This window comes from Oncorhynchus masou, chromosome 5 (genome assembly GCF_036934945.1).
Source record: "Oncorhynchus masou masou isolate Uvic2021 chromosome 5, UVic_Omas_1.1, whole genome shotgun sequence".
In the NCBI taxonomy this organism is placed as follows: domain Eukaryota; kingdom Metazoa; phylum Chordata; class Actinopteri; order Salmoniformes; family Salmonidae; genus Oncorhynchus; species Oncorhynchus masou.
The window spans coordinates 17,282,556-17,302,099 of NC_088216.1; the positions used below are offsets into that span (position 1 = coordinate 17,282,556).

General features: G+C 43.6%; 2 protein-coding genes across 2 annotated transcripts in view; both read left to right on the plus strand.

The window, feature by feature from the left end:
* The window catches only part of adcy9 (adenylate cyclase 9), a 65,860-nt gene extending 55,085 nt beyond the window's left edge, over positions 1-10,775 (plus strand). The window contains 6 exon segments of the mRNA XM_064961846.1: positions 642-850; positions 1,076-1,235; positions 2,465-2,613; positions 3,863-3,892; positions 4,959-6,010; positions 6,013-10,775. Of these exon segments, the coding sequence (XP_064817918.1) occupies positions 642-850; positions 1,076-1,235; positions 2,465-2,613; positions 3,863-3,892; positions 4,959-6,010; positions 6,013-6,377 (1,965 nt within the window). The 3' untranslated portion in view covers positions 6,378-10,775.
* A 2,259-nt stretch (positions 10,776-13,034) lies between these two features.
* Positions 13,035-19,544, plus strand: part of crebbpa (CREB binding protein a) — a 58,652-nt gene continuing 52,142 nt past the window's right edge. Inside the window, exon 1 of the mRNA XM_064961867.1 lies at positions 13,035-15,272. Coding sequence (XP_064817939.1) covers positions 15,185-15,272 — 88 coding nt within the window. The 5' untranslated portion in view covers positions 13,035-15,184. The remainder of the gene's footprint in view (positions 15,273-19,544) is intronic.

The following is a 19,544-nucleotide window of genomic DNA, read 5'->3' on the forward strand; positions in this document are numbered from 1 at the left end:
CTACTCTCTCCCCTCCAGGTGGAGACCCAGGCCCCTGAGCAGACCTTCTCTCTATGTCTCTGACTACTCTCTCCCCTCCAGGTGGAGACCCAGGCCCCTGTGCAGACCTTCTCTCTATATCTCTGACTACTCTCTCCCCTCCAAGTGGAGACCCAGGCCCCTGTGCAGACCTTCTCTCTATGTCTCTGACTACTCTCTCCCCCCAGGTGGAGACCCAGGCCCCTGTGCAGACCTTCTCTCTATGTCTCTGACTACTCTCTCCCCTCCAGGTGGAGACCCAGGCCCCGGCGCAGACCTCTCTGTCTCTGACTACTCTCTCCCCTCCAGGTGGAGACCCAGGCCCCTGTGCAGACCTTCTCTCTCTGTGTCTGACTACTCTCTCCCCTCCAGGTGGAGACCCAGGCCCCTGTGCAGATCTTCTCTCTATGTCTCTGACTACTCTCTCCCCTCCAGGTGGAGACCCAGGCCCCTGTGCAGACCTTCTCTCTCTATCTCTGACTACTCTCTCCCCTCCAAGTGGAGACCCAGGCCCCTGTGCAGACCTTCTCTCTATGTCTCTGACTACTCTCTCCCCTCCAGGTGGAGACCCAGGCCCCTGTGCAGACCTTCTCTCTATGTCTCTGACTACTCTCTCCCCCCAGGTGGAGACCCAGGCCCCGGTGCAGACCTTCGCCAGCCCTACCTTCAGCTCCTTCCTGGATGTTCTCCTATCCTGCTCTGTGTTCCTCGCCCTCACCTTGGCCTGCTTCCTGGTTCCCATGGTCACCATGGAAACGCCTCCGGCAACCGTCCTGGGATTGGCTACCGCTGCTGGTCTGTTAGAGCTGGTCTCCCTGGTGCTGTCCATACGGTGAGGGATGGAGGGGGGAGATAGTGGGAGGGAGAGAGGGTGGGTAAAGTGAAAAGTGTCTGCTGGAGTTGGTCTCCCTGTTGCTATATGGAGGAATGAGAAATTAGGGAGGGAGGGAGAGAGAATGAACTGATAGGGATGTGAGTCAATGTATCACAATGTTGTCCTTTTTTGCTATTTACTTGTCCCTCCTTTCCTCACCTCCTCGCCCTCGTCCCCCTGCAGTATGACGTTCTACCTGGACAACGTGTTGGGCTGTACCCAGACCTTGCTGAGGGTGGTGTCAGGCTGGATCCCCCGTCATGTGATCGGGGCCGTGCTGGTCTCACTTCCTGCCGTGTCCGTGTTCTCACACCTTGCCTGCAGCCTCCACCTTCCCATCCAGGTAAGGAGAGATAGAGAGGGTACAGGAGGAGGGCAGACATGGGGCTCTAGTCAGGGATCGTCAAAAGGGGTTTGAACGCTGGTCGAGATGACAGAGGACAAATGCATTACTGCTAACAACTGGGTTTCTGTACAGCACTTTGAGATATCAGCTGATGTACGAAGGGCTTTATAAATACATTTGATTTGATTATATAGGGAATAGGGGGTCATGTGGGATGCACCCAAGTCTTGACTGCTCACAAGTCAAGCTGGTGTGTTTTGATATCTTGTTCGGCAAGGATCCCCCATACACTTGCACACACACACACACACACACACACACACACACACACACACACACACACACACACACACACACACATGCACACACGCACACACGCACACACACACACACACACACACAATAACATGGAAGAGAGGGGATACCTGGCAGAGGGAGAGGGGGATGGATGGAGGGAGGGATGAAAGAGAGGGATGGATTGGACGAGAATGATGAATAATATGGCAGAGAAAGAGAAGATGTGTGTGAGAGGGATAGAAGGGAGGGATGGAAGCATGGAGAGAGAGATGGAGGGATGGGAGGGATGGAAGGGAGGGATAGAAGGGAGGGATGGAAGCATGGGAGAGAGATGGAGCATGGAGAAAGGATGGAGGGATGGAAGAGAGAGGGGATACCTGGCAGAGACAGAGAAGGTGTGTGAGAGGGATAGAAGGGAGGGATGGAAGCATGGAGAGAGAGATGGAGGGATGGAAGAGAGAGGGGATACCTGGCAGAGACAGAGAAGATGTGTGAGAGGGATAGAAGGGAGGGATGGAAGCATGGAGAAAGAGATGGAGGGATGGAAGAGAGAGGGGATACCTGGCAGAGACAGAGAAGATGTGTGAGAGGGATAGAAGGGAGGGATGGAAGAGTCTGTACTAACTACTCTACAGGGGATCCAACTATTGATGTGCGTGTGGGTGTGTGTTCACCCATGCCACTGGTGTGCATAAGGCATGTGCTCACAGGTGTGAGTGTGTTGAGGGTGTTGGTGGGGAAGTATGTTTATGTTACCATATGTAATATATTGTGTGAGTACTCTTGTGTACCAGGGTCAAGTTCCATTTCAATTCAGTCAATTTTGGAAATAACCTGAAATTCCAATTCCCGATTTCTTCTCATAGAGAAGCACTGATGAAAATTGGAATTTCAGTTTCACAAACAAATGTTGTGTGTCCTCCCTCTAGGTAACCATGTTCCTGTGCTGTGCAGTGACCATAGCCATCATCCAGTACTGTAACTTCTGCCAGCTGAGTTTCTGGATGAGATCTGCCCTGGCCACAGCTGTTGGTGTGGCTCTACTAGTGCTGCTCCACAGCCCCCTCAACAGGACAGGGTTAGTACTGCACCCAATACGTATTTACGACCCATTCAGAACTTTAATCCAATAAAAAAATTTGCGTACACATATTTTGCAGATGCTATCTTCTATTTACCACCCCAACCTTGTCACAACACTAATGATTGGCTCAAACGCATTAAGGAAAGAAATTCCACAAGTGAACTTTTAACAAATGCATTCCAGGATTACTGCCTCATGAAGCTGGTTGAGAGAATGCCATGAGTGTGCAAAGCTGTCATCAAGGCAAAGGGTGGCTACTTTGAAGAATCTCAAATATAAAATATATTTTTATTTGTTTAACACTTTTTTAGTTACTACATGAGGGGTGGATTATTATATTATTATATGTGTTATTTCATAGTTTTGACATATTCTACAATGTAGAAAATAGTAAAAAATAAAGAAAAACCCTGGAATGAGTAGGTGTGCCCAAACTTTTGACTGGTACTGTATATGATTGTGTGTATAGGCATTATGGACAATATATGAATAGAAAAGGTGTGCACAGCAATAGTTATATAGGATGATCAATTAGAATACAGTATATACTGTATACGTATACATATATACACATATGAAGTTGGCAAAACAGGATGTTAACAGTGTTCCATGACTGTGTACATAGGGCAGCAGTCTCTAAGGTGGAGGGTAGAGTACCGGGTGGTATCCGGCTAGTATCGGTGACTAAAGTTCAGGGCAGGGTACTGGGCGGAGGCCAGCTAGTGGTGACTGTTTAACAGTCTGATGGCCTGGAGATAAAAAGCTTTTTTTCAGTCTCTCTTTGATGCACCTGTACTGTCTCCAGCTTCTAGAGGGTAGCGGGGTGAAACGTTTGAGACTTTACAACATTATGAAGATGTTATACCTTATGTTATAATGGTAAAACTTTAAGCTATAATTATTTTATTTTTTAATTGTATAGCTTGCAGTTTATTTGCCATTAGTCAGCCGTTAGTCAGCATTTTATGACATACACAATATGCACATTAATACACAATATACCTCTCTCTCCCCTTGGCTCTTAGGAAATGTTCATATTTATCTGTTTGTGAGCCAAGTTGTGTGTTGGAGTGTGTGTGTGTTGGAGTGTGTTGGAGTGTGAGTGTGTTGGAATGTGTTATCACACTTGTGTTTAACTCACAGGAGTCATTCTAAGAGGTTGATATGAATTAGTCAGCCGTGTGTGTGTGTGTGTGTGTGTGTATGTGTGTGTGTAACTGACGGGAGTCATTCTGTCTTGCAGCTCCAGTAATGACAGTTCTCCAGCGATGGGGTGAGTGTTGCCATGGAAACGCAGAATGTTGATGGATGAGTGACATTTGGGAGGGTGACGGGGTGAAAGGGGAGAAGAGGGGCCCATCTTTCTATCTTTCTCTTTCTCCCTCTCTTCACTCTCTCTCCTCTCACTCTCTTTTCTCTCTCCTCTCTTTTCTCAAACTGTGAAGTATGGCTGGTGTAACCATAGCAGCTAAATGTCAGCAGCAGAGGCTATGTCTGCATCTCAAAGGCCCCCTATTCCCTACTTTTGACCAGGGCCCATAGGGAATAGGGTGCCATTTGGGACAGGTTCTGTGAGTCAGACTGGCTAGCTGGTCCTATTTATGCGAGCCACGGGTTAAGCTCAACTGTGGGAGAGATGCTGCAGGTAGAGGATCTTGAATAATACATACAGCATGAAGGACCATGTTGGCCTTTTTTAACAAGAGGGAGAATGAGTTGAATTGATGCTATGATGTGTATCTTTGAGCCTATAGCCAAGTGATTTAAGTTGTGAAAGTGCTTGGCATGTATAGCGTGGTACGGTAGACACTGAATGGGTGTGGTTCATGGTAATGCAACTGCTGCGTATCGATATCAACCCCCTCCCTTCTGTCTGTCTCTCGGTCTGTCTGTCTCTCTCGGTATGTCTGTCTGTCTCTCTCTCTCGGTCTGTCTGTCTCTAGGTCTGTCTCTCTCTCTCGGTATGTCTGTCTCTCTCTCTCGGTATGTCTGTCTGTCTCTCTCTCTCGGTATGTCTGTCTGTCTCTCTCTCGGTATGTCTGTCTGTCTCTAGGTCTGTCTGTCTCTCTGTATGTCTTTCTGTTTGTCTTGTCTCATGACTGTCTGGTCGGCTGGCTCCGTCTGTCTACCTCTCTCTACACCCTCTCTTTTTATCTCTCTCTCGCTCTATCTCTCACATTCTCTCTCTCTGTCTACCCATCTCTCTCTACACCCTCCTTTCTTAACTCTCTTTCTTTCTTTATCTCTCTTTCTTTCTAGCCACCACACCACTCCTTTCTCTCTCTGTCTGCCCTCATCTACCTCCTGCCCTCTTCTAATTTTCTCCTTCTCTTTTCCAGTAACCTCACCAATGAGACATGGTCCACTCCAGAACCACGTCCAGACGCCATGGACCCCGTGAGACCCCTAGACCTACTGGTCCCAGAAGCAGTACTCACCTACTTCCTCCTCCTCCTATTGGTCTGGTTCCTGAACCACGAGTTTGAGGTCAGCTACCGTCTCCATTACCACGGCAACATAGAGGCCGACAAGCACCGCGTCAAGATCCAGAACATGCGGGACCAGGCCGACTGGTTGCTAGGCAACATCATCCCAATCCACGTCGCCGAGCAGCTCAAGGTGACCCAGTCGTACTCCAAAAATCACGACAACGCCGGGGTTATCTTTGCGAGTATTGTGAATTTTTCTGAATTCTACGAGGAAAGTTACGAAGGCGGGAAGGAGTGTTACCGAGTGCTCAATGAGCTCATCGGCGACTTCGACGAGTTGCTACGGAAACCGGACTTCGCCAACGTGGAGAAGATCAAGACGATCGGCGCCACGTACATGGCGGCGTCCGGACTGAACCCTCAACAGTGCATTGACGACTCCCACCCAAACTCTAACCACCTGAGGGCACTGTTTGACTTCGCCCTCGAGATGATGGGTGTTTTGGACGACTTCAATAAAAACATGCTAGGCTTTGGGTTTAAGCTCCGTATCGGGTTCAACCATGGTCCCCTGACGGCGGGGGTGATCGGCACTACCAAGTTGCTCTATGACATCTGGGGAGACACAGTGAATATTGCGAGTCGCATGGACTCTACAGGGGTGGAGTGTCGGGTACAGGTGAGTGAGGAGAGCCACTCGGCGCTCAGCGGAATGGGCTTAGAGTTTGACTACCGCGGTACCGTCAATGTCAAGGGCAAAGGTCAAATGAGGACCTTCCTGTATCCCAGGAGCGCTGAAAGAGGTGGGCAGCTATTGGCTGAGCCTTGGCTAAAGCCACATCAATTAGTTGCTGTTTTGCCCCCGGTGAAACCTGTCCAATCACAGGCAGCCGTTGAACCCATGGGGGAAGGGGACGCCGTTAATACGACCAAGTCTGATGCAAGTGCCAATGCGCCACCCCTCCTCCTTTATCCTCTTCTTACACTCCTCCCACATCCTCCTCTTCCTCCACATTCACCCCCCAAGCCTCTTCCATAGGACCTCCTGTAGCTCCTTCAGGACTAGGGCCAGAGCCAGGCCCGGCCAAGCCCTGCGGGGTGAGGGCAGATCGGGCAGAGGGGTACAGGGACGCTCCTCCAATCCCACCAGGAATCCCCCAAACTGGGGCTGGCCACCCCGCTGCTACGGGCACGGACCCTCACCCCCTTACCCTGGACCTAGACCCGGAGCTAGTACCCTGTACCTTGGCACAGCCTGAGGAAGAGGAGGAGGAGGAAGTGAATGAGCTGACAAGGCTCAATAAGGAGGATTTCATGTCACGCCTTTGATCCATCAAGTGCTGATCTAGGATCAGCTCCCCCTTATCCATATAATCCTATTCATTATGATTTTAAAGTCGAAACTGATCCTCGATCAGCACTCCTTTCTCTGAGCTGAGCTGAAGACAGAAGTATCTACAGATACAGGTTTGTAGGGATGGGAGGAGTTTTCCCCCTAACTTATCCATTAATCACCTTTCTGAACCAAAACAGATGTTTTCACATGATGAAATGTGACTGCAGACAGAGTGACCTTTGGACATTGACTTGTAGTCAAGCTATGATGGCTCATCACTTTTCTATAGGAAGGGGGAGGGCTGTGTTGAGCACAGTTATTGTGGCACAATATAATGCAGGGGGAGGGAGGAGGAGGAGTAGAGAAAGGGTTTTTGCTTGTTGGTGTTGAGGTTTTATTTTTCTTATGCTTTGGTTGATATGTAAAGAAGTGCCTTCAGGACAAGAACCGTTAACGAACAAGAAATGAATATGGAACAAAAACACAAAAAAGGTTGGAACAATCTTTAGCATGACTTATTTTTTCTATTTCAAACCTAGTCTACCGATGATGCTGTGGTTCTTTTACTACAAGTTGTTTTTTCAATGCAATTTATTTTGTTATTGCATCGTTATCGTTTGTGCCATATTCAGTTTTTCACTTGATCAATTGTAGCCTATTCGCCTGACCGTAAAGGGAAATAAATGACGTGCCAGACAGTGGTGGATCATGGGTAAGAAGCAGGGAGTTATGGGTAGAATAAGGGAATGATAAAAAGCAGTGTTATTGGTGTTTCTGCTTTGAGACGATGGCTTAGAGTGTTTGTGATGTGCTACATAGACCCAATACTAAAGGGAAAACCAACATAGAGATTTATCTTCACACTGACGCTTTTTATGTCCAACTTTTCAGGAAACACATAAAAAAAAAAAAAAAATTAAAAAAAAACTTCCGTAGAGCTTCTTTAAGTGGTCTGTGGAACATAACTGTCAGAACCACAGATCTCCTCACTGGGTCTCACACAACTTCTCCTAGACCTCTCCTAAATGGAAATGGCAAATTGGGATGGTAGCCCATACCAAGCAGTCTTGACAGTAAGAAAACTGAACACATACGTTATAGCACTCTCAAGTAACGATTATACTCTAACAAGTATACTGAAAAAGCACAAATCTAAAAATCGTTTAATGGAATCATAGTGTTGGAAATTAAAGGGACTATTTGGTTATATCAAAATGGGAAAGCACTTAAAATCTTTAGGGATAATATGTATTAAAAGTATGACATTCGCCAAAAGGAACAGAATTCATTACAAACAGTTTATTAACATGTTATAACATGTATTAATGTGTATTGAAGTGAAAACTAGAGTTTGTATGAAGTTCTATCCATTGTGTTAGTTGCCACAGAAACAAATGATTTCGACCGACACCAGATTCAACCAATGGCTAATCACGGCTGCCTTTAGCTTTGTGTGACATGCTGGTTGGGGTGGGACGTTTAATATTTTATTCAATCACAGCCTCTGCATGAGGGAGGCTCTACTGTATTAATGTACTTAAAATGTGCCACTTTCATCAAGTTATTATTTGGGTGCAATGCAACCTATATTTTTCAAAGTTTTCCTTTTCGAGTACATTTTTTGTAGTGCCTAAAAAAAATTTTTTTTTGTTGAGTTAGTATGATAAGTATGATAAGCGATGATGATGATGATTGTATGTTTTATGAAATGATGAATCGCCTTGAGCAGTTCCAACTGCAACTCCTGTTTTGAGAAAATCAACAACTTGCTCACTTGGTTTTTTCTTTCTCTCTCTCTCTCTCTGACTGATTCTCTGTGAATTCTATGTGAAGGGTGGTGTGCCCAAGGTCTCTTCCGTGCTCCCTCGCTTTTCTCTTTTCTCTCACCTTGCCTTTTCCCCTCTTCTGCTCAAGCTTTTACTTCTGAAAGGATGGGTCTATAGGGGATTCATCTGTAGCCCTGGCACTTTTGTGTCTTACATTACAGACAGAAAGTAGTAGGAACATCTGTGTGTATGTGTGCGCGTGTGCTTTTCCCCCTAAGTCTATTTGACTAAGGAGAAAGACTGAAAGTTGAAGTTGCCCCATGGTGCTGATCAAGGGTCAGTTTTGTGTTTTAATTCCTAATGGTCGATGCTCGGACTTGGATCTGATGAGTAATCCTTTGGGATACCTCTACTCTAAACTGCAGGGAGAACCAATAAGAGCTAGTTTAAGGGTCTTTAAGTGGGCTATCAGACAAGTTGTAAACATATGATACGAATCAAAGCAGATGGCCTATAACTTCAAGGTGAGTGCCCATAAAAAGATCTAGAAATAGTATTAAATGGGAATTAAGTGCTATATGTTGTTCATATTATGCCAATGTACCCTTGCCAAAATTCTGAGTCTGTGTAGAGTTTGGGACTTTTGTTTACCTACCACCAATATGTACTTCTAATATGTCAGTGCCTTTTATTAGACATCTTGTGTGGATGTAGTTTGGTGGCTTATTGTCAGCCTTCTTGATATTTTTATCCTCAAATGCCTTTCCACTTCCAATAACTTTGTAGAACATTCATAGGTTCTATATATCTGACTATAGCTAATAATTCGACACACACCATTTTTATATTATGAATTAAAGTACTGTGGATCTTTGTATTAAATATTTGGATATATTTTTATTTATCACACTTGAAAAAAAAGCCACACTTTTTTTCAAAGCATACCGTATTTACCATCAATCGTGTATCTACCTGGTTTATGATTACTTAAGTAAGTGTTTGTGCATTGAATCACACTTGTATTTATGTTGGTAGTTAGAGTGAGGCGGAGTACAGTAGCGATTTGTATTGAGTTTGGAGTGAAAGGGCACAGTAACCAAGACTGGTATCCAAGGGACATTATTTTTTTTAAAGGGAACTAGGCAGAACACGGAGGAGGGTTATGGGCATGCCACCCTCTTACTAAAACCTTCACCAATACTGAGAAATAAAAAAGGGAATAGAAGTCAAAACTAAACTGTCTCCAACTGTGCTCTCTGGTAAAAAGGGAGGAATGGGTGGGAATGACTTTGACTTTGCTTGTTTGAGTCTGACATTTTCACCACTTTGCTCTGTGTGTGTGTCTTTGTTCCTGTGTGTTTGTGTGTGTGTGTGTGTGTGTGTGTGTGTGTGTGTGTGTGTGTGTGTGTGTGTGTGTGTGTGTGTGTGTGTGTGTGTGTGTGTGTGTGTGTGTGTGTGTGTGTGTGTGTGTGTGTGTGTGTGTGTGTTTGCGTGGACATACTTATGCTTTTTGCTACCACTTCTCACCCATACACTCCCGCAATTAGTCATTGATTTCTTTCTTTGCCTCTCTTGACATTTCTAACCAACCTTAGGGTTTGTTTGTTAGCTTTCATGACATGGATAAAGCCTCCAGAAGTCTATTTTAATTGAGCCCAAGTAGTATAATTCAAAAGAATATATATGCCATTTAGCAGACACTTTTAAACAAAGTGACTTACAGTCATGCATGCATACATTTTACATATGGGTGGTCCTGGGAATCAAACACACAATCCTGGCATTACAAGCACTATGCCCTACCAACCAGGCCATACAGGACCCAACTAAGCCATACAGGACAATTATGCTATACAATATCTAATATGAATTGGGAGACAAAGGCCAACAACGAACAAACAAATTATTCAGTAATTAACATAAGCTTTAACAAGGATGCATGGAACAGATAGATGAAATATATATTGTTTGAACTGAACCAGTGTCTGGGCCTGTGTTTCTTTTTACAGAACAAGTCCTTTTACCAGGCCTTCACTCTAGTAAGTACTGTAGTATTTGAATTGTTGAGAAAATATTGTTTTTCTTCTTCTTTTTACTGTTTGGGGTGCAGATATACTAAATATTTGTGGGTGTGTTCGCACATTCAAACTATCATCACAAGCAAAAACAAGTTGATAATTCACTCGCGATTAAATTGCACACTCACTTTCTTTCACTGCAATGGTAAATGAACTATAGTAAATTAGCTCCATGTGTTATTTCCACACTGGGAATAACGATATTGGAAAAAGCCAAAGTGTTTTAATTTGTTGATCTGAGATGTATGTTATTGTGTTTTTTTGCTTGTTTATATTTGCCTTTTTCAATCAGTCAGTGTGCTATTGTTTGTTTATTTGTTATTGTGCACATCAACCATAGCCAATGTATCATTTTTAAGCACGATGAACATAATCTGTATACATTTGCACAAGGCACTCACTATGTATGTACATATGCAATATGTATTTGATGTCACATTTATGATTTTGTTTCAACTTTTTGTACATGTGCCTGAGCCAGATTTGGACTTTTTGTGAAAATTGATGAACAGGAGAACACTTCAATATCAAACTGTTTTGTCATCTGCCTGGCTGTCTGGGTGACTTTGTGAGTGATATATTACGTATGATCTTTCAAGGGGCTTGTCAAAATAACTATTTTAGATGCTGCAAGTGTGGCAATATTTCTACCATAATTATGACAACCACCAATCCCCTGCAACTAGCATAAGTACAATAGTAATATATTTTGGTCCTTAATAAAAATAATAATAATGTATTTCACCTTTATTTAACCAGGTAGGCAAGTTGAGAACAAGTTCTCATTTACAATTGCGACCTGGCCAGGATAAAGCAAAGCAGTTCGACACATACAACGACACAGAGGTACACATGGAGTAAAACAAACATACAGTCAATAATACAGTATAAACAAGTCTATATACGATGTGAGCAAATGAGGTGAGATAAGGGAGGTAAAGGCAAAAAAAGGCCATGGTGGCAAAGTAAATACAATATAGCAAGTAAAACACAGGAATGGTAGATTTGCAATGGAAGAATGTGCAAAGTAGAAATAAAAATAATGGGGTGCAAAGGAGCAAAATAAATAAATAAATTAAATACAGTAGGGAAAGAGGTAGTTGTTTGGGCTAAAATATAGGTGGGCTATGTACAGGTGCAGTAATCTGTGAGCTGCTCTGACAGTTGGTGCTTAAAGCTAGTGAGGGAGATAAGTGTTTCCAGTTTCAGTGCTTTTTGTAGTTCATTCCAGTCATTGGCAGCAGAGAACTGGAAGGAGAGGCGGCCAAAGAAAGAATTGGTTTTGGGGGTGACTAGAGAGATATACCTGCTGGAGCGTGTGCTACAGGTGGGAGATGCTATGGTGACCAGCGAGCTGAGATAAGGGGGGACTTTACCTAGCAGGGTCTTGTAGATGACATGGAGCCAGTGGGTTTGGCAACGAGTATGAAGCGAGGGCCAGCCAACGAGAGCGTACAGGTCGCAATGGTGGGTAGTATATGGGGCTTTGGTGACAAAACGGATTGCACTGTGATAGACTGCATCCAATTTGTTGAGTAGGGTATTGGAGGCTATTTTGAAAATGACATCGCCAAAGTCAAGGATTGGTAGGATGGTTAGTTTTACAAGGGTATGTTTGGCAGCATGAGTGAAGGGTGCTTTGTTGCGAAATAGGAAGCCAATTCTAGATTTAATTTTGGATTGGAGATATTTGATATGGGTCTGGAAGGAGAGTTTACATTCTAACCAGACACCTAAGTATTTGTAGTTGTCCACGTATTCTAAGTCAGAGCTGTCCAGAGTAGTGATGTTGGACAGGCGGGCAGGTGCGGGTAGCGATCGGTTGAAGAGCATGCATTTAGTTTTACTTGTATTTAAGAGCAATTGGAGGCCACAGAAGGAGAGTTGTATGGCATTGAAGCTTGCCTGGAGGGTTGTTAACACAGTGTCCAAAAAGGGCCATAAGTATACAGAATGGAGTCGTCTGCGTAGAGGTGGATCAGAGACTCACCAGCGGCAAGAGCGACCTCATTGATGTATACAGAGAAGAGAGTCGGTCCAAGAATTGAACCCTGTGGCACCCCCATAGAGACTACCAGAGGTCCGGACAGCAGACCCTCCGATTTGACACACTGAACTCTATCAGAGAAGTAGTTGGTGAACCAGGCGAGGCAATCATTTGAGAAAACAAGGCTGTCGAGTCTGCCGATGAGGATGTGGTGATTGACAGAGTCGAAAGCCTTGGCCAGATCAATGAACACGGCTGCACAGTAATGTTTCTTATCGATGGCGGTTCTGTTTGTTGACTTGGCTTTCGAAGACCTTAGAAAGGCATGGTAGGATAGATATAGGTCTGTAGCAGTTTGGGAAAGCAGCTGCTTTCCAATCTTTGGGGATCTCAGACGACACGAAAGAGAGGTTGAACAGGCTAGTAATAGGGGTGGCAACAATTTCGGCAGATAATTTTAGAAAGAAAGGGTCAGATTGTCTAGCCCGGCTGATTTGTAGGGGTCCAGATTTTGCAGCTCTTTCAGAACATCAGCTGAACGGATTTGGGAGAAGGAGAAATGGGGAAGGCTTGGGCGAGTTGCTGTGGGGGGTGCAGTGCTGTTGACCGGGGTAGGAGTAGCCAGGTGGAAAGCATGGCCAGCCGTAGAAAAATGCTTATTGAAATTCTCAATTATGGTGGATTTATCAGTGGTGACAGTGTTTCCTATCTTCAGTGCAGTGGGCAGCTGGGAGGAGGTGTTCTTATTCTCCATGGACTTTAGTGTTGCAGGAAGCAAATTTCTGCTTGAAAAAGCTTGCCTTGGCTTTTCTAACTGCCTGTGTATAATGGTTTCTAGCTTCCCTGAACAGCTGCATATCACGGGGGCTGTTCGATGCTAATGCAGAACGCCATAGGATATTTTTGTGTTGGTTAAGGGCAGTCAGGTCTGGGGAGAACCAAGGGCTATATCTGTTCCTGGTTCTAAATTTCTTGAATGGGGCATGTTTATTTAAGATGGTTAGGAAGGCATTTTTTTAAAATATCCAGGCATCCTCTACTGACGGGATGAGATCAATATCCTTCCAGGATACCCCGGCCAGGTTGATTAGAAAGGCCTGCTCGCTGAAGTGTTTCAGGGAGCGTTTTACAGTGATGAGTGGAGGTCGTTTGACCGCTGACCCATTACGGATGCAGGCAATGAGGCAGTGATCGCTGAGATCTTGGTTGAAGACAGCAGAGGTGTATTTAGAGGGCAATTGGTTAGGATGATATCTATGAGGGTGCCCGTGTTTAAGGCTTTGGGGAGGTACCTGGTAGGTTCATTGATAATTTGTGTGAGATTGAGGGCATCAAGTTTAGATTGTAGGATGGCTGGGGTGTTAAGCATGTTCCAGTTTAGGTCGCCTAGCAGCACGAGCTCTGAAGATAGATGGGGGGCAATCAGTTCACATATGGTGTCCAGAGCACAGCTGGGGGCAGAGGGTGGTCTATAGCAGACTGCAACGGTGAGAGACTTGTTTTTAGAGAGGTGGATTTTTAAAAGTAGAAGTTCAAATTGTTTAGGTACAGACCTGGATAGTAGGACAGAACTCTGCAGGCTATCTTTGCAGTAGATTGCAACACCGCCCCCTTTGGCAGTTCTATCTTGTCTGAAAAGGTTGTATTGTAATTCAAGAGCCTAATGTTAATGTGGAGACCTATTAGGCTTATTGGACAGGGGGGCATTGTGTGCCAACATACACAGGAGAGATGAGGCCAGTGGGAAGGTAGGCCTGGCAGGTAAATCAAGAAAGAAAAGTACAGAAATTAAAGGATCCAAACTTTTGTTTACTTGTGTCATCTTCATTTTAGCCATATTTCATGTTAGAGAAGATTGATAAGATAGTCTTCGGCCTAGCTGCGTTGATCCACACATTTTAGTTTGGTTTTTATATCCAACAATGAAGAATATACAAATATTATTTTTCCTTTGCAATGCATTGTACTGCCCCCCTTTACAACAGCGATATTGACGTGAAGAATCAATAGCATACTTATTACCAAGTTATTACGGTGAATATTAATTCTCATACGGTCTCTTACCGCCCCGTAGCGGAATTCTGGGCGAATTTCGTGTGACGCACACCAAAGCTTTTTACCATAGGTTTACGTAGGGCGTGATTGCGCGACCCCTCCCCCTCTACAGTCTATCTATCTGGAAAAGAGAGAAAAAAAACTTTTTGTACCGAAGGAATCAACAGCCGCCATCTTGTCGTGGCTCGGAATTAGGATTTCGGTAGATCACAAATTTTTATTTAGAAATTGAGCATCCATTCCTAGGTTTGACGGCAAACTTCCCCTGAAAACGAAGTATTTTCACCTTTTCTGAAGTATTTTTGACGAAAAAACGGGAATTCGATCGGTCGTCGTCGGCAAGAAAACCCCGTATATCTGATTTCCCCTTAAGTGCGGCGCTCGAGTCCCTATCGCCGTTCGGAGCAGTATATTGTTTACCGGGAATAACCGGAGAAGAAACAGCTTGTTACTGACAATTTTGCAAAAAATATACATTTTTTTGCAGTTGTGCATTTTATGGAGCTTCAAACCATTTTTGCATGAAGACATTTGACGTCATAAAAATGAGCTGTTTGAACATCTAAAATTAAAGATTTATGGGACAGGAATACAATCCATGTTAATGTTTTTAGATTTAATTTTAACGTACATTTTTCATGGGATTTTTTTTATTGGGGTTATTTAACGATAATGTGGGTGTTGGTTGCTGGATTATCATGGGTTGAATGGCGGTGGCGAAGCGGGGCGCTGTTGCATCTTTTTTGAAAATCTCACCCTCACTGCTTGAAAATTAGCCAGTTAGCCAACGTTAGCGAGCAAACCGCTTGCTAACGTGCTAACTAGAGAAAGGTGGAGGTTGTCAGAACAACCTGTTCTGTCCCAGGAATTTCGTTTTTTCAAATAATTAAATAAGAAATCCATTAAAGATCACAATGGCTGAAAACCTGCTTGAAGTCGGACCTCCCAACTCAAAGCGACCGAAGCTGAATTCACCTGCGCTGTCAGCGTCAGATGGACCAGGTATGGAAGGCCCACAAACCAATTTAACCTAGCTAGCTACTTTAGTTAGTAAAATGTTATTTGTTTTTTATGAATTGTTCTGTGTGTCCAGATATTTAGCTAGCTAATGTTAACTAGTTATTCATTCAACTGACGTTTTGGTCATTCAAACAGCTGTACAAAGCAGTTAGCAAACCTTAGTTAGCTAGCTTGGCTGCTAACAAAACTTTGTTGCCAACGTTACGCGTCCATCCCTGTCATTTCTGACATGTTGGAAAACAGGGCTAGCTATTTTAGTTTTGTAAAGGCTATTGTTAACTAATGCAACACTTAACTAGCTGATGCTTAGATGTCCAGCTAGAGACATGTTTAGCAATTGCTTGATCTGCTATGTCAACATGGCTACCCTTCAGCGCAAAGTAGCAACATACTTGTCTAAATATCATTGGTGACAGCCTAAATTAGGGACGGGCAATTCCAGACCTCGGGGGCCTGATTGGTGTCACTTTTGCCCCAACTGACTCCAATAATCAACTAATCATGGTCTTCAGTTTAGAATACAATTAGTTTAATCAGCTATGTTTCCAAGGGATGTGGGGAAGAGTAACACCACTCCGGCCCCGAGGACGGGAGTTGCCCATCCCTGGCCTAAATCATGTCAGATACTCTGTTGAAAACTAACCGTTATACCCCTATCAAAATGGAATGACGTTATTAGAGGGATTGGGGACTCTGATGGGAGCTAAATTATGTTCATGTTTACCTTCGTCAAACATCTTGATAGCAGGCCTTTATCTGCAGAAACATTTTAGGCACAAGTCTTCCACCCTGCTGCATGCCTAACTGGCTGAGAGTCTTGGCTCAGAGTAGGCCAATTCTGATGCCTTGGTCAGATTCAAGTAATTTAACTCCCACACTGTCATGCATTTGATTGCATGTTGTGTCAATGTCATAAAATGCAGTCTTATGTCCCAATATCTTGACAGTTGTCACTTTTCATTGCTATATCATGTTCCATATCTGTTCATATGGGTTTCCCACTGCTGATAGAATACACTTGTAGGGCCTACCTCTAAAATTTTCTAGATAAAAAGTTACTGAACCAGAATGTTAGGATTGTAGTTGTGAATGCACCATGCCTCTTTCACTATATTGGCTACAGAGACAATAACCAAAGCAACACATCTGCTGATTCCAATGTCCATTACTTTCTTTGGTGATGACCATGTTATTCACACACAATCCATTGCAAAATCCCCTAATGCATCCAACCCCTGCTATGTTATTATCGACCCCAAGTGTTCAATCTCCAATTGCCATGTTAGCCCAGCAGAGCCTGGAAGCGTGGGAACATTAGGGGCTGTTAGCAGTAAATTACCCCAGACACGGTGTGTGTTTTCCCCCTTAGTGTCTGCGGTCATGCCTGGAGAGCCCCATAGGAGCATCCCCTGCCCTGAATTTGGGTCCCTGCCGAGAGGTCCAGTTTGGGTTGCACATCACTCCCATGGTGAATGGGGGGGTACGCCTTTCATTGAAGTCACAGAGTGCAAACACGTGCCCCTCACCCCCTATTCAGGCCATCTGTCACCCCAGCAGGGTCCCATTGCCCCCTCCCCCTTCAATTCCCCTCATCACCAATACTTTAGTCAGCTATTTACTGGCTTGGTTTATATCTCGTCTGTCATTCTCTAGAGTTGTTAGTGAAGAGGCATAGCTCTGCTCATTCAAATTAACTAATTCAGAAATGACTATGCCAAAGTACAAATTTAATTTAAAAAACAAGCTAATAATTATCCTTTTGAGTCTAATTGTAAAATCAGCAATTAGTAATGACAGTTGGTGTTAAATGGGGGGAATCTAAACATTTACATATCGCAATATTATTTTTGGATGATATTATATTGATATTTGACTCCAAGCGTCAATTTGTAAAATAGATAAATATATTTTGCTCCTGCAGGTAGCATTAGCTAGTTCTAGTCGGCTGTACCTGCGCCTATACGGCTGTATTTTACGTCCTATAGCTTGTCCTCAACCTTTTTAAATAGTGAGCTAACAGGTTTTCAGCACTTTTGACTTATCACAACCTCGTTTTCTCATGCTGTAGATTGTCTTTCTACAGCAAACATTCAGTACACAGAGTGTACAAAACATTAGGAACACCTTCCTAATATTGAGTTGCGCCCCCTTTTTCCCTCAGCACAGCCTCAATTTGTTGGGGCATGGACTCTTCAAGGTGTCAAAAGCTTTCCACAGGGATTCTCGCCCATGTTGGCTCCAATGCTTCCCACAGTTGTCAAGTTGGCTGTATGTCTTTTGGGTGGTGGATCATTCTTGATTCACATAGGAAACTGTTGAGCTTGAGAAACCCAGCAATGTTGCAGTTCTTGACACACTCAAACTAATGTGCCTGGTACCTACAGGCACTTAACCCTTGTGTGGGGTGCAGGTTTTTGTTATTCACCCAATGTTCGCTGTGCCGATGGACCCATAACATTATTGGGTTTTTAAAACAATACAGCCATAACAATTTATGTAAAAATACTTATTGTTGACTTACCTCTGCTAGGTCACATTTATCAATAAAAGGGCTATTTGTTTTGGATAAAGGGTGATTTTTTTGTAAACTAAAATTTATTATAATCAAGACATGGGTGGACTAAATCATGTTTGTCTTGAGCAAATATAAATGAAGCAAGGTTTTCATCACTATTGATGGTTATTGCTTTGTACTCAACAAATTGTAAGGACAAATCTTACATACAGTATTTTATGGAAATGATAAATGAGTCTCGTTGAACACAAATTAAGGCCAGTCTACACACCACATGAGGGACAGAGTTTTACTGTGTGTGTGTGTTGCAAATGTATTTCTTGCAGTTGATGCATGTACTGTCTTCCTGTCCTCCTTGGGTCCACACACATCGCAGAGCTTCTTGTTGTTACCGGCTGCAATCTAGAATGATGAAAACACTTAGTTCAGGAATTTTACTAACATCTCACTCACTTATATGGTTACAGAAGGCCAAGGTAGTCAGACACACACACCACTCACACTTACTTCCAGTATTGGAGTTGTTGGTTCTGTGGGTCTGGCGGATGGGGCACCAGCATCCTCCTCCTGAATCCTCCTCACAATGGCTGCAGAAGCTGGATTCCTTGGGATATGTTGCCTCTGGATTTGAGGTCTTACCAATGCCTTGCCCAGCTCTTCAAGAAAGAGCTGTCTCTGGAGCTTCCCTCTGTTCCAATCTGGGTTCAACGCCATCCAGATGACAAACGTGTTGAGATGTCTAAGATGTTGAAGAATATCACAAGTGATTTAGAAATTGCCTCTCTAAGAGATAGAACCAAGGAGGCAGGACATTAAAAACATGTACTGTAGGTGTCTTAAGAACTGCACTAAAAGGTGTGATTCAGATTCGAAAAGATACATTAACTTTGTCTCCTTGGTAAGAAAAGCACCACTTATTTTTAAAATTAGGAATCCAATGTGCCATTTGTTTATTTCTGTGTTTACGTGACTAATGCTACTACTTTTTGGAAAATGTGTTGTATAGGAGATGGACCCAGGGAGGCAGGTATGTCCACGTGTCGCGCAGTATTTTTCGTGGCATCATTACATCATCTACCTACGTTATATAGGTATGCACGTCAGCTTTGACATCGGTTTTGCACATCGGCGTTATTCTAGACATCGTGTCGATGTTGGCATTTTTAGCTAAAATCTTCCGATATGTTCACTGATATATTGTGCATCCCTAGTTAATGTTTTCTATAGTCCGTGAGCAATATGTTTGGAACATCAAATCGCATTAAAATCTCTGTATCTAATCACAATACATATCGACTCCTGAAAATCACAATCCATATCGTATCGGCACTTAAGTATTGTGGTATCGTATCGTGAGGTTCCTGGCAAGTATTAGGACTCTACTTGCCCCAGTGTCTGTGTTAGAGATTTAGGTGAGTATGATGCGTTTCCTTTTAATGCCTAGGAAGCTCAATCTCCCATTAGACAGCTCTGTCAAAATACGTTTTACTCACCAAAATTTGGGTTTCAATGATCAACTGTCTTAATCTACAGCCGGTAGCTATGTACTTCCAAAAAAAGGTCTATATAAAAATCGACAAGCGACTGAAAAATGTCCACTTCGGCACTTCCAGTGTATTGAGTTGTTTTAGACTTTCAACATGTAGGTGGCCGTAATGAAGGTGCTGAATCGGATTTTATTCAGTTGCTTGTACATTTGTATTTTGACTTTTTGGAAGTATATAGTGTAATGGGAGTAA